The following is a 26,241-nucleotide window of genomic DNA, read 5'->3' as shown; positions in this document are numbered from 1 at the left end:
TTGCAAACAGCCCAGGAACCTACATCTTTTGAAAAGCTGTGCATGTGACATTTCTGGTCAAGGATTTGGGGGTACCAGCAGTGCTGGTGTCAGTCTGCTTCCATCTCCACACTTCTCCCCCCCCCCCACATAACAGTTTTGGAGGGCACCTCCCAGTGCTCCAGCAGGGCTGAGAAGTGTCCTCCAAGATATCTTCATTTCTCTAACCCAGTTGGGGAAAAGGAAAGCAGCAATTGCAGCACTGATAGAGGATGCTTCTTTCCTGGTGTTCTAGCAGCACTGAAGAGGAGGTACTCTCCAAAACTGCTCCTCTTCTTTTCGGTTTGGAGGAGAGGGAGGCAACAGTAGAGATTAGTGGCTGCCTCTTCTTCAGCAGTGCTGAGGATGGGGTACCCAAGATGCCATCTTTCCTCCCCATCTGTGTAAATCATGGGGTCTCTGAGGAAGCCCAATTTCAGATTGGGAGGAGAACACAAGTCGATGATGGTGTGAATAGCTTTATTAAGCAGCTTGTGCTGCTGCAACCTAAATTAGGGAGTTTCAGGGGTTAGCCAGTTGGGCCCTCAGCCAGTGCCCCTGGCCAGACTCTGGTGCTGCACTCCTGGTTATTAGCAAAATGCAAAGTAAAACAGTTGAAAAGGTGCTTTGAGTCCTTTGAAGCTGTGCTACAGCTTTTCAGGAGTGGGTGGTCACATACTGAGAGAGTCTTGGGTGCATAGCAGGAAATTATGGTAGGAATTACCTTGTAGGAATTATATTTTCTCTCTTTCTGTGTGTGTGTGTGTGTGTGTGTGTGTGTGTGTGTGTACACACGCATGAGATAGCATTCTGCTTTTTGCCTTTCCTATCACCTTGCCCTTTCAAGTACAGTATATTAAGAGTGATCATGCAATGCTGAGCAAACCAGAGGCCAGAGCTTGCAAAGCAAAAATCCCAAACCCTGCCACACAAGTAGCAACGAGTGCCTTTCTTTGCTAACAGCGAGTCTTAATGGCATTCTAAAGAGGAGCACATCGATTGCAGCACAAGCTTTCCCCACTTCATCCTTGTTCCTTGCTTAAGGAGGGCTGGCCTGTTCCCTGCAAGCATTGTTGTTTTTCCTCTGAGCTCCAGCCTCTGTCTTTGCCGTGAGGTGGCGCCATTGGAGTGACTCAAGAAAGGATAACAGAGCGTGCTAGCGCAGTGCCTTCCACTGATGCCTCAAAAGATCACCTGCACCCCCATTTTTGGCAGCCGGAAGCTTGCGCGTGTGGCTCTTGGGAGGCACACAACACGTGTGGTTGAGGAGTGACTAGGAGAGAGACTGAGCTCAATCTTGGAGAGTCCTTTGGGGGGGGTGCATGCAGAAAGCCCTTTGGGGGGGTGCATCTGCTTGCGATGCATTTGTCCTTCTCCCCCCCCCCCTTAGCTGAGTCTGGAGGTGATGGTGCAGGTCCCCGAGCTGTGCTGCTGAGGCTTCTCGCGCTGACGTTTTTACGCACCAGGTTGGCTCCTGCCCAGGCTGGCTTTTGATGCTTCCAGCAGGGCTAGTCAAGGGGGGGGCGTGCCTGAGCGTCCGGCGAGCCAATGGGCTGGCAGTCTCTTCTGCATGGATTATGCAATGAAGGCTGGAGCGCCCGCTAGGTCTTCCATCGGCTGAACAGGCAGGGAAGCGGTGGCCGCGGAGGAGGAGGAAGAGGAGGGGGATCGCCTTTTTTGCGCAGCAGCATCTCCCCCTTAGACCTGTCCCCGCAGATGCACCAGCCTTCCTTGGAGCGCTGAGCCCTGCCAGCCACTCATTCCCGTGGCCGCCTGCCTTTTCTCCCCCTTTTCTGCTGTTGCATGAGTGCCCAATGGTGTAGGAGGCAGGTGGCAATGGATCTAGGAGTCTACCAGCTCAGGCACTTCTCCATTTCCTTCTTGTCATCTCTGCTGGGCACCGACAGCTCTGCACTGAGGCTCGACAGTAGGTAAATGCAGGCGGGCGCCTTGGCTTTGGGGGTGTGGGGCTCGCCCCCCCCCCACACCCTCCTGCTTTGCGGGCATCTCTGCAGCCGTGCAGGTGGCCGCTTCCTTTGTCCGGAGGGCGGGCAGGGATCTCTGGTCCTGACAGAACTGGGCTCTCTCTGTGGCTGCAGTTCACCGCATTATGTAATTCGGATGCCATCTTCTTGGTTTCTTGGGGGGGAGGGAAGGGGGGCTGTTGATTGTGTGTTGCGGCTGCCTTGGGTGCCAGTGCGCCTCCCTTTTGTAGCGCTGCTGCTGCCGCTGCTAACGTGCTCTGTGTGTTCTCCCCCCACCCTTGTTTGTGTCTTTGCAGCTCCTCCGGTGCGAGCGTCGTAGCGATAGACAACAAAATCGAGCAAGCCATGGTATGTGCACCTTCCCAAACCCAGGAATGTGGCAGCGGGGGGGGGGGAAGGGCTACCACTCATGGAACGCTGGTCTTAGGGATGCTTTATTTCCACCAAGGCTGCCTTTGCATCGCTCAGGGGCGAGGGATGGGAAGGAGCCCCGTCACCCCACCCCTTGCCTTGCCCTGGAAGGCGAAGGGCTGCAGCAGAGCGCCCAGGCTGGTGCCTCCTTTATTGATGCATGCAAAGAAATTGCACTGGAGCCCGGGGGCTCGGAGGGAGGGAGGGAGGCGGGCTGGAAAACAACTCTGCCCCCCAGTCGCAAAGAGGTGGAAGGATCCCCATCACTGGGGGGCGCACCCCTTGCCTGAAAGGGGGTGCACCAGTGGGGATCAAAAGGTTGGGGTGTTTGCAACATGCATCCTATTTTTGGTGCTGCTTCCCTGTCCAGAATCCCAGCTCTTCTCCCCCCCCCTTTTGTTGCTGGAGAGCAGCGCGGAGGAGCCGTTCTCACGGGATCCTCGTCCTGCCGTCGTCGTCCTCCTCTGTTGCTAGGCAAACTCTGAACTATAACTCCCGGCTATAAATAGCGCGGCTGCCGATTGGCGGAGGGTCAGCCTCGGGGGCGGTCTGCTCCGGGGCGCTTGACGTCACTGAGTGGGTGGGGAGGGAAATGCGGCAAGCAGCGTTGCCCTCTAAGATCAGACGAGCTGCAGCCGGTACTCCAAGGAGGCGGGGCTTGGAGAGCCGCGGGGGGGGGGGAGGCGAGGATTGTTCCATCCTTTATGCATGCAAGTGCCTGCTTCTTGCCTGTCCCTGCTCAGTGCCCACCAAACAGATCTGCAGGCAAGAGCAAGCCTGGTGCCTGCTGCAGGGCGCTGGAGCGCATGCATCCTGAAGGAGGCTCAGATCTCAGAAGACGAAGGTGACATAGTCCAAGAGAGGCAGGCCAGGCCAACCAACCTTTGCAAAGCAGGGATGTGCGGTGGGTGGGGAGGTAGGTGAGGCAGAGCCTCCCCACCAGAGTCCTTGGAAAAGCACCGCCATGTGAGGCACCCACAACCCACGTTGTTGTGGGTGGTGGTTGTTGTTGCACGTGGGTTGTGGGTGCCTCATTTTCCCCTGCCCATTAAGCCCCAATCTTAAAAGCACTGAGATTTTTTGTATCTCTTGCTTTGTTACATGGCAACAGTAAATGTAGCTGTGTATCTTTTCCTGTGCCGCTACTTTCTTGTTTCTTCAAGTGCAAGAATGATAATGAATTGTCGAAGACAGCTAGTATGAGATCAAGATTGTAAAAGATGTGTTGGCTAGTAAATAATCCAGGCTACTTCCATGTGCAAATAGGCTGCCTTACAACAAGCCCTTTTCCTTCACGTTTACATATACAACTGGTTGTTGTATTCAGTCCTATTGTGCAACATCTTGTTGGACCAAACACACCAGATAGCATCCCCTTTAAGCCTTAAGGACAAACCTTATCTCAGCAAACTTGTCACCCTAACTTCACTTTTGCTGAGATAATGGAGTATGGGGGGGATGCAGACTTGGAGCAGGACTGATGGCTGCTTAACTCCCCTTGTGCCTGCTGATGATCACTCTGCAAATGTTGCACATACCTGAGACTGTTATCCCTTCCATCGAGATTCACTTCTGCTTTGTGTATTAGGTAAATAGGGGTACTGATTCCCCCCCCCCATCACTGTTTTGTTTTTTGCCTACAAATGCTCATTTTGTGAATGTCACTGAATGGGTATGTTAAACAAGACTAACACCATGAAACACCTATGTCTATCTTCTATCCCATAAGACTTTCACTGCTTGGTGTCATTTGCCCCTTAAGATTGGGCAAACCAAGGCACCTGCTTTTAACGTATTCCTAGCCATGAGGGTTTAGGCTGAGGGTAGGAGAACCTGACTTAAATGTTCACTATAAGACAAATAATATAATGATGATCACAAACAGTTCTGAGCTGAGCTCATTTGATATTCCAATATGCTTTTTGGAACTGCTTGCCACAGGTATGTTTGAATCTGCTGCTCCTTGCTAGAATCTTCACTTTCTTTTTTCTTTTCAGGATCTGGTAAAGAGCCACTTGATGTATGCTGTAAGAGAGGAAGTGGAGGTCCTCAAAGAGCAGATCAAAGAGCTGGTTGAAAAGAACAACCAGCTGGAACAGGAAAACACACTCCTGAAAACATTGGCTAGCCCAGAGCAGCTAGCCCAATTCCAAGCACAGTTACAGACGAGCTCTTCGCCTGCATCCTCCCAGCCACAAGGGACAACTCAGCCTTCCCAGCCAGCATCACAAGGCTCAGGCTCTTCAGCATAGTCCATAACATCTTGGTTGTAAGCGCTCTGGACTCTGCCAAGGCAGGGACTGCCGAGAATCCAGCATAGCCCACTCCATCCTGCATTGCTGCATGCTGCCACCCAGTCATGAAGACTCTTCTGTGCCCTGCGTTCATAGTCGCAGAATGTTTTCTGTTCCAGCATTAAGCTGTTCGTTGGGAGTGGGGAGAGTTGTGGTCTCCGGGGTTGTTTTTTTTAAGGGGAGAGGTTGGCAAATGTTCAGGGAATTAGCACAAATGCACTGGGGACTTGGAGCAGTATGAGCAGATGGCTGTGGAGATATGGATCTGTGCCTGGAAGCTTTTTTGTTTTCCTTAGGATCTTCCTTCCGTATAGTGCTGCAGTGAATGTGAGTGCTAGTGACCCTGCAAATATGAAGAAGTTGGCTGGGGTGATGCGAATGAAGACCCATTCCCCAGCATTCCATCAAGAAGCCAAAGCAACAACTGATGAGAAGCGTGATGCAAATGTGTTTGGCTTTTTGACACCTGCAACCTTAAAATGCAGATATGTACTAATTGTTTTCTGTAGCCAAGGCCGGGTGCTAAAGTTGTATTATAGGAGAGCAGGTAGGTGACGTGTTGCTGTGACATAGGATCATCAAAATGAAGGTTTATTTGCTTAATGTATATTTGTGTATTTAGTGTAATTACTTTGTAAAATAGGAACTGTAACTGCTCATTAAATTGTACAGAGTGAATTCAGAAGGCTGAACAAAACAAGTTTGGGTAGGTTTTTTATTTTATTTTTGATGCTTCGTGAATAAGACTTGCACCTACACAGCTCTTCAGAAATTGGCTGATTAATGCTATTTGTCTGACAGTTGTCTTGGAGCTGAATAACTTGAAGTCAAACTTGATGTGTTCACTTTAATTTCAGTTTCATGCAGGGGAAAAACACTCCCAGAAATAATCCACAAGAGCAACCATTGATTTGTCACTGAGTTGTGGGGGGGGGGGGGCATACAATCTGTATAGTAGTATGCTATGTTCCTGTGCATGTTCTTTGGGGTGGGGGAAGAGAAAAAAAACCTGTATAATGTCAGTATATTTAACTCTTGCACTTCTCAAGTTCCAATAAAGCATAAAATGTTGATTTAGAAGCTATGGTCTGAAGGTGATTACTTTTCCCATCCACCTTCCAGAGGAATCCAGTCTGGTAAAACCCTTAGGTTTGAATAAAAAAGGTTTTAAAAAATCTTTACTGTGGAAATTATTAATGTGTTTCCACAGTAAAGGATTTAAATATTTACCTTTTATAAAAAGCAAGGAATTGTGTTTTACTAAACCAAATGCAGATCATGCTTAAAACCAGGAGAGAATTGATGGGTGTCACTAATCTTGTTCTCTCCTTTGGCACAGTTGTATAAAAGTCAGCTAATTCCTACAAGAAAATCCTGTGCCCTCTGCTCTGTTTCTTATAGTGCAGCAGCCTGAGCTGGCTGGTGAATGATCTACAGCCATCCCGCAGAGCTGAATTAGCAGCAGCTGTTCCTTGGCAACAAACTCTACATTGCCTCATGTGACTTCAAGCATGTTTGTGCTCAGTAGCCCATAAGAGAGTGGAAAGTGCACCTGCTGTCACAGTTTTCCTGAATTCCTCATTCAGTTGTATAAACTGATTGGATTTTAAATAACTGAAATATACTTAGCATTAATTTAACAAGGTGCTTTCCAATATTGAAGGTGTTTTTGAATACATCTACTTGGTATAATCTTACAACAGCCTTGTAAATTGATATTATTTTCACATTGCCACTGATGGGCTGAGTTGCTTGCCAAAAGTCATTTTTGGGGTCTGTGTCAGATGTGAGGTTCGAACCAGGATGTGCCCGATTTGTAGCTCAATTTCTCAGCCATTGTGCTCCACCACCTTTTAGAAATGCTTCTGAACAATGTATGTTTACATCTTTTAAGGAGGCATATCCCATTTTCCTTGCCTGTCTTCTGTAGAGTAGGATGCTATCAGTCTTCAGAACATAATGCAAATGCAGCCTTATAAAAGTGATTGTGAACATTCTTCAATGAAGGCATTAACAGTCACACATCATAGTTTTACTGTGAATAAATGAGTGCTTCAGCAGCCATTTTTGAATGAAATAAATACAAAGAGGACGTGAAATTAAAAAATGGATTCATCTGGAGGTGACTATTGTTTCTATTCATTGTTTAAAAGAAAATTCAATAACACTAAAACATTTATGTGTTTTTGGTATTCCTCCTATTCAAATATTTTAAGGTTACCTCATTCCTAAGCCAAAAACTTGGAGGGCACCCAAACATTAAATCTATGAATTTGCTCCAGTGCTAGTGTGAGAATTTTATGATTCAAATATAACATAGGAGATGGCATGCACTGTCTGAAGGATATTTGTACTAGCACAAATACCTTGAAGCTTGGGATCATGAAACACTTCAGCTGTCCAAAATTTGCCTTAAGTTCCTATTAATATATTTCATGAATTATTTCTTAGAAGTATGCTGAATGCACTAGTCAAGATTTTGTGGTGCATTTCTTAAGCAACTGAGACCAATTGGGAATTTGTTTAAGAAAGTGAGTTGTGTGGCACACCTCTATATATGTTTACTTGTAAGCAAGTCCCACTGTGTTTGGTAGGGGCTTACTCCCTAATAAGTGTGTTTAGGAATTCAACCTGGCTTTGATATTGGAATGTGTCATCAGAAAAATCAGAGAACTAAGATTCTATTCAAGTATATAAAGCATAATTTAAAATGTACTTAAGTCTTCATGTTCATATATTTGGAGCCTGATTTTTGCAAAGGCTCACATCTGATTGGTGTGTTTGATGTTCATTTGCCCTTGCATTGAAATGTGCTTCTGGAATTTGGGCTTATCTCAATGTGGTGGTGGTTCTTTTTGTCTTGGGAGTGGAATGGATCTCTGGCTGTAAAAAAATCTAACAGAGCACCTGTAGTGCTTTTGTGATTTGGTATAGTAAGTTGTCCCTGTATTTGTAGCACTATCCCCATAATGTATTTTTTAAAAGTACTTTGAGGCTGAAGAATTATAAGACCATCCAGTCCATTGCACTCTCCTGTATGTAAAGGATTTCTGCTATAGTATAGTCTGCAAAGAGTCTCCAGTTCCCCAAGGGAGCTGTCCAGTCCAGCAGTTGTGGGGTTAATATAGCCATGAAGTGGTGGTGCAGGCAGGCTGCCTGGTTTCAAAGTTGTTCCAAGACTTCCTTCAGTTAGGAGTGTAGCTGAACTGTAAATAGAGGCAGCTACTACAGAAAGTCCGGCATTTTTTTCCAGAGCAGACAGAACTATGCTCCTGAAAGTTTACATGCAGGTAATGTCTGCAGGGTGCTTTCAGCATCAGGTGTTTCTGCAAGGATGAGCTGAAGCAGCAAAGCCTACATAAAATAATTTTACAAAATAAATCATGCCCTCCCTAACCACTGAACTTTTTAAAGAGGCTTTGAAGTAGGCGACCGGTGCTGCATCTTGTGACAGTGAATTTTGTAAGTTAATTGTGTAAAGTATGTAGTGTTCTTGTTTGAACAGAACCCAGTACTGTTATGGTTCATTTGGCTGGACACTAAGTGGTAGCATTATTTCTACTGCAACCAGAGTTTTAGTCTTCAGTTCAAATTTGTAAATTTGAATTTAGGTATTTTACACTTTTAGCCAGTTTGTCTCAACAGTCCAAGGCAAATAATTTCACATTAGCATCCAATTATCCCAGTCATCAGAGCTTATCAAAACAATAGATCAGAGTACCCCAAATTAATGCCTGAGAGTATTGCTTATAAGCAATAGTGCATTATTCAACCCTTGCAATCCAGTCAACAGGGAGACATCCTTTACTATTTTTTTTTAACAGGGCTGGATTATTTGTTCACATTTTTCTACCATCCTTCCTCCAAGGAGCTCATGGTACCTCCCCAACTTCTGTCCTCACAACAACCCTGTGAGGTAGGTGAGCCTAAGAGATAGTGACCAGCTCAAAGTCACCCAGGAATGGCTAAATGGGGATTTGAACCTAGGACTTCCAGGTCTTAAGTCCAACTGTAGAACCACTATTACTATCCTGGCTTTCTGGATGTGATTACATGAACCTCTGAATAGCCTGATTTCCTGGGTTGGTGACAGGGGGTTTGAACTACCAAGATTTCCAGAGTAAGCTGTGTTTCCAAATGAAGGGGAAGGGAACAGGAAGGGAGTGAGTGTGCTACTCTAGGTACTACTGTAACATAACAAACAATGGATTATGAGTTACAAGCAAACCTGTTTAAGATTCTGAGGGCAAAAACAAAGCCAGATTATCACCTTCTTGTGAGTACCCAGATGAATGCTGGACTAGATCAACCTTGGATCCGTCTAGCAAAGCAATTATGTTATTAAATATCAGTTGATTTTTAATATAGTTATATTTTTAATGTGGTACATCACATAAATTAAAAAAATTGTTGCACTAACAGAACTCTCCCCTCTTACTTTATAACAAAAGGGGGGAGGGAAACAAGAAAAAACTACTGCTGTCTCCTTCCCCAGTAAAACTTGATAAGAAAGACCATAATTTTTCAAATGGTTGTCATAAATTCATACCAAAACATAATTAGTATTCAGAGTATGCATAAATGTGAGTGATTTGATCAATGAACCAGTTTGTGTTTTCAAAATTTTGTTAAAAAGGAGATTGATAAGAGAATCTATAACCTTGCCTCTAAATATTTAGCTGTGATAGCTTAGTAGCAATATATTTGTATATACATGATTACCACTCTAAGGCAATATATGGCACCTTTCATTATTGACACTTTGGGACTCTAGAGCAAGTCTGTTCTATCATTCTGCCTTTAACCTGCCCTGGTGACATTTTAATTTTACACTTTGCTACATAATCAAGGTGTCAAAAAACATGATATTTTCTCTCTGGGCACAGAAGCACCTAGAACACAAGAGCACTGCATATTTTCCATAATCATGAGGACTAGAAACGTGATGTAGAAATAGGGAGAGGGAAGGAGATGAAGGATTTAAATTGTGGGTTTCAGTGTTCTTGCTAGAAATAACAAGGACAAATAGCTTTAAGTCTTTCATATATTAAGAGTACTGTCATCTAAGTTAGCTAACTAATGTGACTAATACCTAACTTTGGATGCTACCTAAACTGGCTGCATGATTTATAGACCTCCATTGCAAGACTTGCCCAAGCCCTCCTGCTGGTAACAAAGTTGAAAAATTTAAAATGATGTCTGGCCCAATCCACCAAGAGCTTGTTTCTCCACAGACTTCCTTTCCAGTGCAATGTGACCTATAGGTTTAATCTATTATCATCTATTCTGTTGTCTTTAATGGCATTCAAAACACCATCTGAACAGCCCTCATTGTATGCTTGGACATTTATTTTACACATTTATATCCTGCTTTATCTTGGTAAAATAACTTCAAAGTGACTAATATAGAAAATTTTTTTAACTGTATACTGGTTGTTGAGGCTTAACTGGGTCTTCTGATTGGCCAGAACGGGGTGAAATCTGCTGGACCAGACAGGCCTTTGGCCTGATCCATGCCAGCTTTTGTGTACCCTAAAATGCAACAAAAATGGACAAATGCACTTTTGCTAGAAAGAAAGCAAAAGATCCACAAACATACACAGCAGCAGGAAACAAGCAAAGACTCACTTCTCACTAAACCAACACTAGCCAGTGAACAAACATCAACAGTAATAGTCCAAATTCTGCAACTTCTGAAGGTTACCCTGAAGATGCAGATTTTGCCTGAGAGCATGTAGTGTCAGAACTAGACTAGTCTGTCTGGGTGGACATTCCATAAAGTTGGTGACATCCCTGGGAAGGTTGCTCCTAATGGACCCTTGCTGAGCTGCAGTTAGCAAGAGTACACCGAATGGGATCTCAGCAGTTTAACCCATTTCTGCCCAGCCCACAGGTGTACACATTTGGTCCCTGTTGCATATATGCAACACTGGGCAGAAATAGCTGTTAGAACATATGAGGGAAGGTGAACCTCCAGGTACCCTGGTGCCAAACTACTTAAGGTTTTATAGGTAAAAATCAGAATTAGCACCTTGCATTGAGGCTAGAAATGCAAATCAAACTATATCAGAATAATATACTCTGACTAGGCAGGAATCTGCTGATCAGTTCTAGCTTTGCACCTGTCAAAATTTCTGTATTTTTTTTTCCTTAAGGCAGACTCTATGGAGTGAGTTAACAGGAGTCTGGCAATTACTAGTATGTGAATGACTGTGGCTAGGTTTGACTTCAGAAAAGGTCACGGCTGGCCCTCCAGCTGAAGTTGGAGAAAAGCACATCATCGATACTGGACAGAGCATAGGCAGTGTGGGAGAAATGACATCATCATAAAGAGCCTGGATGGTGTAGGGATTCTGGTATTAGGCCTGGAAGATCCAGGTTCAAATTGCTGGCCAGCCATGAAGCTTGCTGGGTGACCTTGGGCCAGTCACTATCAGGGTAAGTGTGAGGACAAAAGAAGGGAAGGAACCATGCATACTTGGAGATAGGTACATATTCTCTAGGGTAACTTGAATGTCCAACACAGGAGCTTTCCCTGTAGCCTGTTCAGCAGTTCCAATCTGAGCTGAAAATGCAGCAAGTGACACCTGCAGGAAAAGCTGGTACTATCTTCAAATGGTTGGGCAGTGATTGTGTCTCTGTGTCCATTGTGCTGCGTAGTCAAATTTCACAGCTTCTGTTATACCAACCATCTGAGACAAATGTGGAGATCAGAAAAGTTCTTCAGTGATTTGCAGTGGCTTGATGGGCTGGTCCAGCCAACCTGAGCTTTAAAAGAAATCTGAGGTGAGGACTGAAGACTGAGCACAAAACAAAACAGGCTGCCAAAATTTGCAGTGATCTGTGATTTAAGAGGGCTTTAAAATATTTGCTAAGCAGCGCTGCACTGGAATTTGCAGGTATTGTGGGTAAGAATGCTTTTCATTCCACTTTTGCTGTTGGGTCATACAACACACTTGGGTGTGGTTGTGGCAGGTGATATCACAATGAGCAGACTTCTACACATCTTGATTAAAATGTCACCAGATTATTGTTTGGCTATGTTTGACAGCATGGAAGAGAATTTTCAGATCACATGCCAATGATATAGGGAAGCTTTTTCAAGTATATATTCCCAGCCATACACACAAATAAGCCTTTGTTGGCAGAAATAAGCAGGCAGCCTTCACTAAGACATTTTCAGAACTGTACCTGGTCAAACACATCATTAAAGTGTGTTTTCCCCTCTCTTTGCATTCATTCTTGTATTCTGGTATGTGATGTTTATCTTGCTGCCTGAAATAAGAGCATATGACAATCTAGGACAGGAACAGTTTACATGCATCTTACCCTCCCCCTATTTGTCTTAGAAGTGTACCAAAGTTGGATTTCATTTTTATATTAAAAAAAAAATGATTGTAATTAGTAACTTAACCAGGCCATGGCTCAATGTTGTAATCCATTTGGGAAAGGATGGACAAAGAAGGTACAAAGATGAGGCTGAAAGAAACTGGATTTAAGCTTGATTTCTTGGCCGCATCTCAAAAAAGACATAGTGGAAATGGAAAAGGTGCAAAAGAGAGTGACTAAGTTGATTACTGGGCTGGGGCACCTTCCTTATGAGGAAAGGCTACGGAGTTTGGGCCTCTTCAGCCTAGAAAAGAGACGCCTGAGGGGGGACATGATTGAGACATACAAAATTATGCAGGGGATGAACAGAGTGGATAGGGAGATGCTCTTTACACTCTCACATAACACCAGAACCAGGGGACATCCACTAAAATTGAGTGTTGGGAGAGTTTCTTTCTTTACTCAGCGTGTGGTTGGTCTGTGGAACTCTTTGCCACAGGATGTGGTGATGGCGACTGGCCTGGACGCCTTTAAAAGGGGATTGGACAAGTTTCTGGAGGAAAAATCCATTACGGGGTACAAGCCATGATGTGTATGCGCAACCTCCTGATTTTAGAAATGGGTTATGTCAGAATGCCAGATGCAGGGGAGGGCACCAGGATGAGGTCTCTTGTTATCTGGTGTGCTCCCTGGGGCATTTGGTGGGCCGCTGTGAGATACAGGAAGCTGGACTAGATGGGCCTATGGCCTGATCCAGTGGGGCTGTTCTTATGTTCTTATGTTGCAGAAGTGCCCTTTAGAAATGGCCCAGCCCTGTGGGAGCTGCTCAGCCATGAGCAGCCCTTTGGCCTTATGCAGCTTGGAGAACACCTGAATGGTCCAATCCCATTGGCAGGCAGGGCCCAGCTGCAAGGGTCTTTCTTCTGGAATTCCTACTAGGAGGCACTCAGGCTTGTGTATCTGACAGCCCAATCCTAAGCTGTGCTGGCACAGTGGGGCCTCATTGCCTCTGCGCATCCAACACAGCTTAGAAGCAAGATCTCCTTGGAGGTCTCCATGGTGGCATTTTCCTCCTTAACCTGAGTAATGCTGCAGTCTGCCCTAGAGAGCTACTCCGATCTCTGCTAGCTATTTAGCTTGCAGAAGTCGGAGCAGCTTGAGGTTGTGCTGGGAGGCCTGGGATCGGGGTTAGGATACAGCAGAGGAGACCTCCACTGATCCTGCCACCTTCCGGGCCTGATCCACTCTTGCCCAAACATCCCCCGCCCAAAACACCCATCCGCCATCCCTCTGCTATCTAGTGCAAATCTTACCTCCGCTGGCAGTTGTCAAGCTGGTTGCAGCATTGGTAGGGCAACCCTGGCTGCTCTGCCAGTGCTGTTTACTCACTGGGTGTTGTGATGGGCCTTATGGCACGTTTGTGTCACTTTCTGCTGTTGCAGAAATAACTGCACCTGTGGATCTTGATTTGCTGTTAATCTCCCCTTCCAATGTGGCTATGTTATTTAAACATTTTTCTGTCTGAACACAAGCCGCTCATGGATAAGCAGGTTCTATGAAGCTGGGAGAATCTCTAAAGGATACCAGAAAGACAGTGGAAATTGCAGTTGATCACAGCCTGCTGAGTCCATGACATGATCCCTGCATTTGTGCAATCTCTTGGTGCTACCTTAATTGGTCACTGTGGACCTTTTGGAATCCCAGTTCATTGTGGTTAAGTAGATAGAGAGCTGAAATTAGACTTCTAGGAGAAGCAGGTTAAGATCCCAGATGATTCCAGAAATCATTGGGCAGTCTTTGGCAAGAAGACAGTGTGCCTCAGCTGCAGTTCTCCATATGGACAATAAAAATTATTGCGGTCCCACAGGAACAAAAGTGATGTATAACCGATATGCAATAATAACATATATAGAGCAAGAGAGAACCTCAGTAGTACTGTCTAATTAGTTTGACACCAGCTGTAGGCAAAACATCTGATGACTTGTATATATCACACACTTTAAAAACATCAACAAACAGAGTTTATTAAAAATGGGTCATGAAATCAATTACCTTCAATTGATGTAATTACTAAGATCAGTTAAATGGATTTACAAAGCACTGCCACATAAAGTTCATTTATGCTCCCCAAGGCCATGCAGATGCACTTATCATGTGCCTGAACCTTGTCTGGCATAGCAAATCAACAGTCTTCTGTGACAAACGCACTATTTGCTCTCACATGTTAACTTTCACTTCAGGGCCTCAAAGACTGCTTTTTTTTTTTAAACAAACAAAAACACTTTAATGAAGGCTGCCATCCTATATGCATGCCTTATCTGGGAGTAAGTTCCATGGAAATCAATGGAACTTACTTCTGAGTAGACATAGAGAATGATTGCACTGTAATTAAGCAAAACCAAATCATTTAGCTGCAGTATACCAGCTGCAGTATACCACAAGAGATTTTGTGTCACCACAAGCCATGACTGAAGGGTTGCACCTTGCACACAATGGAGCATGCTCCTTTTTGGACTGCTTGGTACACCAGTAGTTCTTGCTGGAACCTGAGAATCAAAGCTTTTTTCTTTAAATATTTTCTAGTCGTTGTGCTTATAGAGAACATCTTGAAAGGACAGACTGTGGATGCGTTCTCTAAAAACAAAGGCATCCCTTTTGATTCTCTTATCTCAAATGAACGCTTGTTGAAGTGGTAACGTATAGCTTTGCAAAGTTAGACTTGAACATTCTTACTTGCCTGGTTGGGGTAGGTAAGAATTGCTCCTCAGTAACCAGGTAGGAAAGTTTTTTTTTTCAGGGAGTTGATGGCTTTTTCTTCTTTTCAATCCTTGTAAATAGAGGTGGGGGGGGGAACAGTGATAACAAAATAAGAACACATAACACTGCTTTCTGTACTCATTTTTATTTAAAAAAAATCTGTGGAAAAAATAAACCCATTTTATTTGGTTTTTATTATTTAAAAGGAGGTGCATGGGTAATAACTGTGACTGCAGTGGGTGAGAGAATCCGGGGGGGGGGGCCCTCTGGAAGCAACCTGGTGGAAGGAGACAAAGGAAAAGCCTCACGGAAGGCTCATATGGGCTCTTCCTCCTTCCTTCAGTCCTTGGCCAATTGTGCTTGGAAGGCAGTGATAGAGTGACATACTCCACTGTCATTCCACCACTAAGTAAATATGGGGGGGGGGCGCTAAACAAATTGCCCGGTTGTGTTTGGGAAGTGTACACTTTTGGCTAGTGCCTGACTTGGGCACCCTATAATGCCAGCTCTTTGCAAGCACCAGGGGTGGGGGAAGACCTTAGCAGCCATTTTCAACCACTGTGCTGTGACACAGTGGTGTGCTGGGAATTGTCTGCAGATGTGCCACAGGAATTTGGGGAGGGTCATTTATTAGTAGGGCAATTGGGGGATGTGAACCCCCCACCAGCAGCCTGGTGTGCCTTGTCAATTTTAGTACCTGGTCAGTGTGCTCTGTGAGACAAAAAAGGTTGAAAATCACTGCCTTAGATTGTTATAGTTGGAAGGGTCATTGAAGGTCACCTAGCCCACCCCCCTGCACAGTACAGACAACTGCTACAGTACTCTGCTTACTGTAGGACTGAAGCAGAAGTGAAAAATGGTGCACTCATTCTGCATTGGGAAAGGGTCAGATGGGGGGTGATGCCTTACCTTCAGAATGGGGGGAGGCTTGGCACTGCTGATTTCCCATTCATATATTTGATGGTATGCCCCTCTATTTTAATTATTTGGACATATTTATTATTGGCTGAGTTTACAGTTCTTTTGCTTCCTTTAGTGGGACTAAAAAGTGATCTAAATGTATCTTTAAATAAATGTTTGTGAAAGAACAACTTGGTATCCTGTGAGCCACCTTTGTGTTTTGGTTTTTCTTTTTACTCTGAAAGGGAAGGAAGGTATGTACAAGGAACGTGAGCTTTTAATCTGTCTGAACAAAAGAAGAAGGAGGCTCTGCTTGCCTAAGTGGATTATGTGTAGGCTAGTTTCAGAAATAGTAGCAGCAGTCTGGTCTAGGAACCTGCAGACAATAAGATTATTTCTTGGCTCATTTGCAGCTTCCGTATTTCAAGGAGAGAGGGAGAGAGAAAGAGAATCTCCTGACCTAAATTGTCTATTTATTGTGGTCATGTTTGAGATCTTCCGTTAACTTACTTCCTTAAGCTTCTTTCCTTCTTTTAATGTGGCGTTGTCACATTCTTAGACCTCAGTCCTAAATATACATGCGCCACAGTCCTAAGCATGCTTACTCAGAAGTAAATGAATGGATTCAGTAGGACTTACTCCCTAATACAGTGTTTCTGAAACTGTGGGTCGGAACCCACTAGGTGGGTTGTGAACCAATTTCAGGTGGGTTCCTATTCATTTCAATATTTTCTTTTTAATATGTTAAGACTTGATGCTACCATGGTATGTGAATGCATTTGGGGAAATGTTATAGATCTGTACTTTTAACAGGCTACTATGTATATGCTTTGAACAAAGACAGTAAATGGGACTTACTCCTGGGTAAGTGTAGGTAGGATTGCAGCCTAGGATTGTCAAAACTCTTCCTGCTTGATGATGTTGCTTCTGGTCATGACATCACTTCTGGTGGGTCCTGACAGATTCTTATTCTAAAAAGTGGGTCCTAGTGCTAAATTTTTGAGAACCACTGCCCTGATAAATAAGCCTAGGACTGCAGCCTTATTTGCAGGCATGTTCCGCTACAATCAGCAGGCCTGTATCTCCATGAGACACTTGTGTTTTTATGTGATGATTTTAAAGATGTGGATTGACTGAAATGTAAAATTGGAACTGCAAAGATGAAAAGGTGGTGAAGTCCAACCAGGGATTTAGAATAAAACGGCTAATATTATAATGCCGTTATATCAATGATAAGGCCACACCTGAAGTATTGCATCCAGTTCTGGTTGCCACATCTCAGAAAGGATATAGTGGAAATGGAAAAGGCGCAAAAGAGAGCAACTAAAATGATTACTGGGCCCAGGCACCTTCCTTATGAAGAAAGGCTACAGCATTTGGGCCTCTTCAGCCTAGAAAAGAGGCGCCTGAGAGGGGACATGATTGAGACATACAAAATTATGCACAGGAAGTATAGAGTGGCTAGAGAGATGCTCTTTACCCTCTCACACAACACCAGAACCAGGGGACATCTACTAAAATTGAGTGTTGGGAGGACAGACAAAAGAAAATATTTCTTCACTCAGCGTGCAGTTGGTCTGTGGAACTCCTTGCCACAGGATATGGTGATGGCATCTGGCCTAGATGCCTTTCAAAGGGGATTGGGCCAATTTCTGGAAAAATCCATCACAGGTTACAAGCCATGAGGTGCATGTGCAACCTCTTGAGTTCAGAAATGGGCTATGGCAGATGCAAGGGAGGGCACCAGGATGCAGGTCGCTTGTTGTCTTGTCTGCTCCCTGGGGCATTTGGTGGGCCGCTGTGAGATACAGGAAGCTGGACTAGATGGGCCTATGGCCTGATCCAGCGGGACTGTTCTTGTGACAGCCAATCCATGACATGAGGTAATGTGGCAGATGGGGGGGGGCTTAGAGGGTGGAGGATTCGTGGTGCCCTTCACCCAAAGACTGCTGCTGCCACTGCCTCCCTCAAGCCTGTTGTGGACATGAGCTGCATTGATTTCTACAAACCTGGAAGGGTAGGACTTCTGCTTTGTTTTACTGAAGGAGCTCCTTCATTTGTGCCATCCATTAAAATAAAACCTTTTAAATAAAAGCAGAAGTTCCTACGTAGATGATCCTACCCTGCTGATATATATTACCTATCTTAGTTGTTGCTTGCCTCAGGGTGGAACTCTGCAGTGGGGGAGGGGCCGCTTTGTTCTCAGGATCTGCACCATTCCCATTCCATGAATTATTTGGCTCTGAGAGGGGATAATCACTATCATAAGCCCCCTGTTTTCTGCTGCCATGTTAGATGCTATGAGCAGTGGCAAGGGGATGGGAGGCAGTGTGTGTGTGGAGGGGGGGTCCACTGCAGTAGGTGCCCTGTGTCACATGCTGTGGCATCCTTGTATTATGTGGTGATCTTGGGGCATCTCCCATGGTTGAGTTGGTGCCTTTGGTCATGTTATTCATTCTTAGTAGTTGGCAAGGGGGTGTCCCCCCAGCATTGGCTGCTGATTGGCTCTGTGCCTACCTCCATCCTCTGCTTAGTTCCCCTGGCAGTATTTCTCTGGCTGCCAATGTTGGGGCTGGCTGGATGCAGCGAATGGGCAATATACCAGTGACATGCCAACATCACAACAATGACACATGGACATTGTGCTGGGGTTGCACCAACAATTGCATCAGGACGTCTCTTCTTGGATAGCGGTCTGTTTTTATGTTTCCATGTATTCTGGGGATGTTACTGGAGGGGCTGTGCCACCATTGCTTTGTCAGGACAGGTTTGGCAAATGGCCCTTTTTCTAATGGCACTACTGCACTCTTGATGTGGTGGTGCCAGGATGGGTTCAGAATATGATGGACATCATACTGGTATCTGTGCGTCATTGCCATGGTGTCCAAATAAAATTGGCCCTTAACTGCATCTCTGAAACTAAAATAAGGAAGAGAATTTCAATGACTGTCTCAGAAACATATTGTTCCAAGTCTTGTCCTCTGTTTCTAAATTTGGACAGCAGCACAAATCCCCAGAGAACTTAAGCAGATAGTTTCATAGCTGAGTGCTTCTGTTTGTTACTGGTCCAGGAAATGTCAGCTGCTATAATCGGGACTTATGACAATTTCAATTATCACATACAGAAGAGTAATGGAAAGCCAATTCTCTTCCTTCTCACCCCTGGAGAATAAAACAGTTTGCATTGCATGTATTTTTAAAAGACAAGTAAATTGAATTTGTAACGGAAGCGAACAACATAACAATAAAAAATTAGAATAAACAAGCAATTGCATACTTTTTAACAGCAGATGAATATTAGTATATATTTTTTAATTTTCAAGGCTGCATAAACAGCATTCTTTAAATTTCTGCCCTTGCAAGTATGGTCCCTTGCCCTTGGAGTACTTTATTAGGGTTTCCTATTATTGGGATATCTCCAACTTTATATGATGTAGTATTCACAAACTATATCAGATGAGTTAATATTATTAGTACAATGCCCATAAATGCACATGGATAGAAATGTTGATACTATGGCAGCATCTCATGGATGTCAGCACGATGCCTATCATATCCTAAACCCAATGCCATGGCAATGGCACACCATCACAACAAGGACCCACTCAGTTACAAGTGAACCTGGACTAGGCTGGCAAGGCATCTTGTCAGTCAAAACATATGTGCTTAGACATAACCCAATGGGAAGGAGAAGATCAAATTCGTAAAGAGGAGCCTGATCTAGGGATCTACTCTAGGGAATGCCATACAAGCATACTTAGATAATAGGAGATAAATAAAATACGTATTCTTTTGGGAAAACGGTATGCTACGAATCTATTTGATTCTATCTCCAGAATTATGCAAGAGAATGACAAACCAGATGTACTCTGTTTAGTGAATTTTCTTGCTATTTTTGCTTCATTTCCGTGATTCTAATCATAGATCATGGAAGAAGTGACCTTAAAAGAAGTAAGATAAGGCAGGTAAGGCCTCTTATTTGTGTCTTGGTTGTCAAGGAGACAGCACTGTAACCGACCTGCCTGATACTGATAACAGTCAACAGTAAGCAGCATGGGAAAGTTTTGTTTTGTTTTCAAAGCAATACTCCTAGTGACTGATAATTTCTGCTTTAAATAAGTATTGATGTCATCATAATCTTGCCAAGCTCAACAATCAGATGAATAAGAAATTTGTTCTACCAATGGCAGGTTAAAATTCAGAGCATGAAAGAATGACTCCCTTGTAGACTCGTGCAGTGCTTCATAGCACTGGGCTGGTGTCATCACTGTTTCATTCATAAGGGCTAAACCTCATACACCATCATTGTGGTTGGATTTAGTTTCTGATGAGATAAACTGCGGTCAGCATGAGATTGCTTGTTCATGATGCTTCCTTTTCATGTCCCAGAAGTAGTAAAATGGCTACTGAAGGATGCCGGGGTTGACAACTGCCTACCTGCCCTACATAGATTAGAGAGGACGACAGAGAAATCATGTATGGCCCCAGAGAGAATGAGGTATATGGGAGCGCAGAGTCTCTCGCTCAAATATGAAGACCCCAAAACTAAGGCCAGCTTAAGCAAACAAGGCCAGCTTTTAACCAGTTGGACCAATTGCTCTCAACTGGGCCCTGCATCTGGGCAATCACACAATACATTGATACAGACACCTAATCACATTTACTTATTTCAACGCCTCAGTTTACTCAACCAGCACCAACCAAACCCATGTGGATTTTTGATTGGAAAGGCAGGGTGTAAATGTTTAAACAAATAATAAATGTTGAAATCTAGGTAGTTAGGGATGCCTGGTAAAGTATCAATTACTGGTTTCTGGGAAGGAACCTTGTATTGAGGACTACTGAGTCCACCTCAGATTTTCTAGTTTTTTCCAGACAACTCCTAAACCTATAGCCACAGTACTTGGGGTGCTGCAAGAATATTACAGAATAATCCAGAATAGAATGATTTAATCAATGAATTTAAGCAACAATATATTTATTACTGCAGGGAATCAGAAAGGCTGACCGATTGGCACTGTACAAAACATTAAGAATGTGTCCTTTAAACTACTCTGCATGAGTGGCTGGAGGGCTAAACTCTAGTTCCGTGATGGGCAGTGGTAAGGGGACAGAGGGCAGCATATTGACAGCCACATCAGCCAGTGCCAGTGATGAAGCAAAGGGCATGGGGAGTGTGTGAGAGTGGCTAGCTGGGCAGGCCACCTCTTTAGGTGCCCTGTGTCATATACCAGCCCAGTAATTGGTCCATGCAGTGCTCCCTCAGTTAGGTCCATGTGCTACGGCCTCCCAGTCCAGTATGCCTTGTAGTGATCAAGATGTGAAATGCTGTTGCAGGAGACATGGGCTTTGGACCATCTGTATATCCCTGGCTACAAGGCTTTTGTAGTACCTGCAACTAAATCCACCTCTAATGGTCGTCCTTTGGTGGGTTTAGCCAGCTTTGTACTGAAGCAGTTTAAGTCATGCCCTCTAGACATCATTCCAGGCTGTTGCAAGATACAAGCACTGAGGGTGTCTTTTGCAGACATTGACTTAATTTGCGTCAACACTTATATCCCTCCTTTGCTTAATAGTTTACAAAGGACCCAGCTCTGGAATGATCTATCATCATGTATGAATGACCTCAAGAGGGCCCACCCCCATGCTGAAATTCTTTTGCTGGACGATTTAAATGCCAGGGTGGGAAATTCAGCAGATATCTTTCGCAGAGCCTGGGATGTGGTTGATGACAGCTCCCTCCCCCCCATTTGCGCATTAAGCAGGCGGTCCAAAGATGCATACTATAATGCTAATGGTATGGCCCTTGCTAAGTTTTCCATCAGCTCTAACATGATCTGGCTCAATGGTCTAAGAGAGTTCCCCAACGCTGATGAATTTACTTTTGTATCCTCTCGTGGTGCCAGCGTTGTGGATTACATTTTAGTTTCCACTAAAATGAAACATCATGTGAAAGATTTTGCCATTGGGGACCTAACCCTTAGTGACCATCTACCTTTAATCTTGGTCCTTGACCTCCATTCTGGGAGTGTTCCATCACAAGCTGAGATGGATACAAATCCAGAGGGTAGGTATAAAATTGTGGCTAATAGCGCCCTTTCCCCTAATTTCCATCGTCTAAGTACGGAACCAGCAAGCAGAGATTTTTTATCAGCCATTCTACAGGATCCGGATCCCCTTGTTCAAATCAAATCCTTTGAAGGTTTTATTGGTCACGTTTTTAAGGTTTTGAGTACGAAGCCTAAGTTGGTTGAATCCTGTGGTGCATTTGACAAAAAGGATTGGTTTGACAGTGAATGTAGGAATCTTAAGGTGTGTATTAGGGCTTCTTATTTAGATTTTAGAAAGTACAATGACTCCAAGTGTTTGGTTAAATACTCTATCCTTAAAAAACAACTAAGTGTTTTATTGACAGAGAAAAAGAAAAGGTTTGTTTTAACTCAGTGGAACAAGCTGCATCAAGCAATTCAACAAAAAAATAATAAACAATTTTGGGCAGTTGTAGAAGGTTCGTGCAGATCAGAAACACACGACCCTGCTATTATTCTATCATCTACATGGGTTCAACACTTCACAGACATTTTTTACGATAAGAGCAAATCCCCAGACGCCTACCCTGACTTTACCTCTGTGGATCTGCCTATCTGGCCTCCTGTGACCCCTGAGGAAATTAAAGAACTAATTATGCAATTGAAGCCAGGGAAGGCTGCAGGTCCAGATGAAATACCACCTGAGCTTTTAAAAGGCGATCCGGAATGGTGGGCCCAGATACTTGCCCACGTTTTTACAGTGATTGACAGTTCTGGCCTATTGCCCAATGTCTGGCTTACAGCGACAGTTATTCCTATCCATAAAAAGGGTGACCCTACCACACCAGGAAATTTTCGGCCCGTTAGTTTGCTTTCTGTAATAGGTAAGATTTATGCTAAATATCTATGCAATAAACTTACTCTCTGGGTTACTTCGCAAGGCATCTTAGGCCCCGAGCAATCTGGCTTCTGTCGGGGCAAATCAACTTTGGACAATTGTTTGATCCTATCTCATTTGGCCCATAAGCAGGTTAGGATATGCAAGGCTCGCCTTTATGTAGCCTTCCTTGATCTGAAAGGTGCCTTCGATTCTGTGGATAGGGAGCTTCTTTGGTCCAAGTTGGAAAACATGGGGATTGATAAAAGATTGTTGCTACTGATTAGGTCCCTCCATCTAAATACTTCATGCAGGGTTAGACGCTCCTGGAGTGGGAATCTAACTCATTCCATCGCTACCAACAAAGGGGTCAAACAGGGCTGTGTCTTGGCCCCCATGCTTTTCAATCTGTTTCTAAACGACCTTGCCCCATCCCTGAAGGAAGTAGATAGCCATTGCCCGAAGCTTGGCGCAAGCCAAGTGCCGCTACTTCTGTATGCGGATGATGCAGTACTGATATCCCGTACTAGGATTGGCCTAAAACGTCTGCTGAATCGCACTGAAGAGTATCTTCTGTCCAACAAATTGCAAATCAACTATGCTAAATCTAAGATAATGATATTTGCCAATAGATGGAAGGCTTTTAAGTGGTCTTGTAATGGCAATAAAATGGAGCAGGTTAAGCATTTCAAGTACCTGGGAATCAACTTCCATTACAGGCTCACTTGGGCTTTTCATCGTAAGGCAGTGCAGAACGCATCCAAACTGGCGTCCTCAGCTATTTCCCGTTTCTTTTTTACCTGCGGCAATGGTTATGTTCCAGCTGCTCTGGAGGCATTTAAGGGAAAGATTCTTTCCCTGGTCCTTTATGGCTCTCCCATCTGGTATAAGGCTATTACCCAACCATTAGAACGCATTCAAGCCTCCTTTCTGCGGAAGATTTTGGGTTTACCCAGGTGCGTTCCCTACTCGGTTCTGTGTCTTGAGGTGGGGTTAATTCGGCTAAAGACGACTGCTTGGCTTAGATTACTGAAATTTTGGTTTAGGACTTTATTTAACCCTACCTCCTCTGGTCTAATGCTCCAATTATTGTCGGATTCAGTCCTGCCATTAGAGATCACTGATCTTCTAACCAAGCTCAAGTCAATAGGGCTGGACACTGCAGAGCTAGGCATGATTGGGTGTGATGCTGCTTACAGAATCGTCAAAGAAAGAATTCTTGACATCGAACAACAAGAGCTGTTTAGTGCCGCCAGAACCACATGCTCTCCACTCTATCTCCATGTTCCAATCAGTTTTGGGAAACTGGCCTCCTTCTTTTATCACCTGGAGTGCCCACAGGCTCGGAGAGCATTCACACTTGCAAGATGTAATGCTCTTCCATCAGCCGTGTTATCGGGCAGGTTCAGTGGTATTCCCTACTCAGGGAGGAAATGCAGGTGTGGTAGGGATTGTATTGAGACCATAACACATACCCTTTTCTACTGCCCACTTCATGACGTCTCACGCAAGAAATATCTAGGCCCTTTGCTAACTAGGATGCAGGGCTGGGAGGACTCAATCATGCTTCAGTCTCTCCTTTCCACATCTGACTCTGAGACCCTTGATAGGGTCGCTGCCTTTTTATCTGGGGTAATTGCCAGGCAGAGCTCTGGAACTCTGGGCAGTATGTGAGGAAAAGACTGATGTCTATGTTGTGGTGTCTTTGTATATTTTTGTTTTGTTTTGTTCTTTCTCTGTATTTTATGCCAATAAAGGTCTACTGAACTGAACTGAAATGCTGGATGAGGTACTCTATGCCTGTTGCTTGCTGTGGCTGGGTGTTTGGTCCTTGGACACCACAGCATATCACTGCAGACCCTCACCCATAAGTCGACCCCACAGATAGGCCGAGGGCAGGTTTTGAGCCAATAATCATGGAATTTTCTATGACCCTCAGATAAGTAGGGGGTTAAACTTAGGGGGGTGTCTGACTATAGTTTTGTCTGATTTTACCTAAGACCAGATCCTAAAAAATAACTTACCACTAATTGTTACCTAAGAACTGTAGTCTCTAATTTATTAAAAACATCGTAAAAGATTATAAGATACATTTTTATTCTTTTTAAAATTCTGGTCTTCATCACCTTTTTGTAAACACTATCAGAATAAGTGCACTGTAAACTACATACCAGTAAAACAGTGGTTCCCAACCTGGTATTCATGTACTCCCACGGACACTCAACAGGACTTTTAAGGGTACTTGAAAAAGAATGGAATAATGGCAAAAAAGGCAGGTTGTGCTCCAGAATGCCTTGCAAGGCAGGAAGGGAGGTAGCTAGTTGACTGTGAAAGCCCCACCAATAGCTAGTTTTTGGTCGTCAATTCATGTATGAACCAGTGATTGAAAACCAGCACAGTAAAAAAGCTGAAACATAACATGAAAAGTGATCAATCACCCAGAATTTCTCAGCGCACTTCTGGTGCAAAACAGTGCAAAGGCAGTTCTTCAAACAAATAAAAGAGAAAATGTGTGATGAATACATGAAGTCTGGGCTTTCATATAGAGGAGATGAGGGCTTGTATTATTAATTACAAACATTTAGCTAATATGAAGGGTACAATTTATGGAAATGGGCTGCCAAGGGATATGCAAATGAAAAAGGTTGGGAACCACTGCAGGAGATCCATGAATCAAATCCACCTTTAAGGCATCTGGTGTGTTGAGCCAGAGGCTCTACATACAACATACAACCCATAACACATAACTGAGAGTGTGCAAGCAGCAGAGAGATGAGATATTTGCAACCCTTTTTACTCAGAAGTAGACCCACTGCTTTCCATGGGTGTTATTTTTAAGTAATGGTGCACTGAATTGTAGCCTGGGAAGGAAGATCCCATCCTGGTGTTTCAAAAAACAGACCTGCTTTGCAAGCATTTGCCAAGCAGAATCAGGCTGCAGCAGAAGGAAGGAAAATAAAAGGTTAACTTTGGCTGGAATGTCCCAGGAAAATTACTCTAGCAACTAAGGAGGTGCTTGCCTGAGCTGATCAGAGAAAGGAAACATTTCAGAGTTGAGAAAGGCTCTGCCCTCTGATAAGGGGAAGTGATAATTGGAGCTTGATTACTTGGCAAAAATTTGGCAAAATTTTGGCAAAAACTTGATTAAAAAGCTTGATTACTTGGCAAATACTACTATCTACGGTAGTTTTCACAGACATCAGCAGGGTCATGTCTTCAGATACAATTGTGTCAAATTCAGCTTTTGAGAGGGATATGATGGAATCAGGCAATTACAAGAATGATCCCGTTTGAGTTAGGCGATGCCATGGGTGGACTGCAGAGTTCTATCACCCTGGCATTATTGAAGTTTTGTGTTTCTTACTCTTTAGATCTCAATGTTTTGTATTCAGGCAACAACTGGAGGGGATATCTACAAATGGATCTTTGCATTCTTTCTGAGGTCTTACATATGGATGCTGCTAAACAGCTGGGCACGTTCTATCAGATGGCATGCCCATTCTGCATGAAAGAGCTCGTGGGTCAGATGAAGTTGGAACACTTTTCTACAATGCATGGAATCTGCCACCTTGCCATATAGTGCATTAAAGTAACAGCGTGCAATATAACAGAGATTTAAAATAATGCCTGCAACATGCTGC

At 44.1% G+C, this 26,241-nt stretch overlaps 2 protein-coding genes across 4 annotated transcripts in view; both read left to right on the top strand.

Moving 5' to 3' along the window:
• Positions 1–5,639, top strand: part of TSC22D1 (TSC22 domain family member 1) — an 82,149-nt gene extending 76,510 nt beyond the window's left edge. Inside the window, exons 1-3 of one of the 3 annotated variants that reach the window (XM_066622680.1) lie at positions 1,618–1,949; positions 2,300–2,351; positions 4,412–5,639. In XM_066622680.1, the coding sequence (XP_066478777.1) occupies positions 1,822–1,949; positions 2,300–2,351; positions 4,412–4,666 (435 nt within the window). In that variant the 5' untranslated portion in view covers positions 1,618–1,821 and the 3' untranslated portion in view covers positions 4,667–5,639. Of the gene's footprint in view, positions 1–1,617; positions 1,950–2,299; positions 2,352–4,411 lie in introns of those variants that run through there. The other 2 variants (XM_066622681.1, XM_066622679.1) reach the window with 2 other exon arrangements.
• TPT1 (tumor protein, translationally-controlled 1) overlaps positions 1–26,241 on the top strand; it is a 302,395-nt gene that overhangs the window by 264,352 nt on the left and 11,802 nt on the right. The window lies entirely within an intron of this gene.

Source organism: Tiliqua scincoides, chromosome 3 (genome assembly GCF_035046505.1).
Source record: "Tiliqua scincoides isolate rTilSci1 chromosome 3, rTilSci1.hap2, whole genome shotgun sequence".
Taxonomy (NCBI): Eukaryota; Metazoa; Chordata; class Lepidosauria; order Squamata; family Scincidae; genus Tiliqua; species Tiliqua scincoides.
The sequence above is the reverse complement of the archived record's forward strand: the minus strand, read 5'-3'. Positions and strand labels throughout refer to the sequence as shown.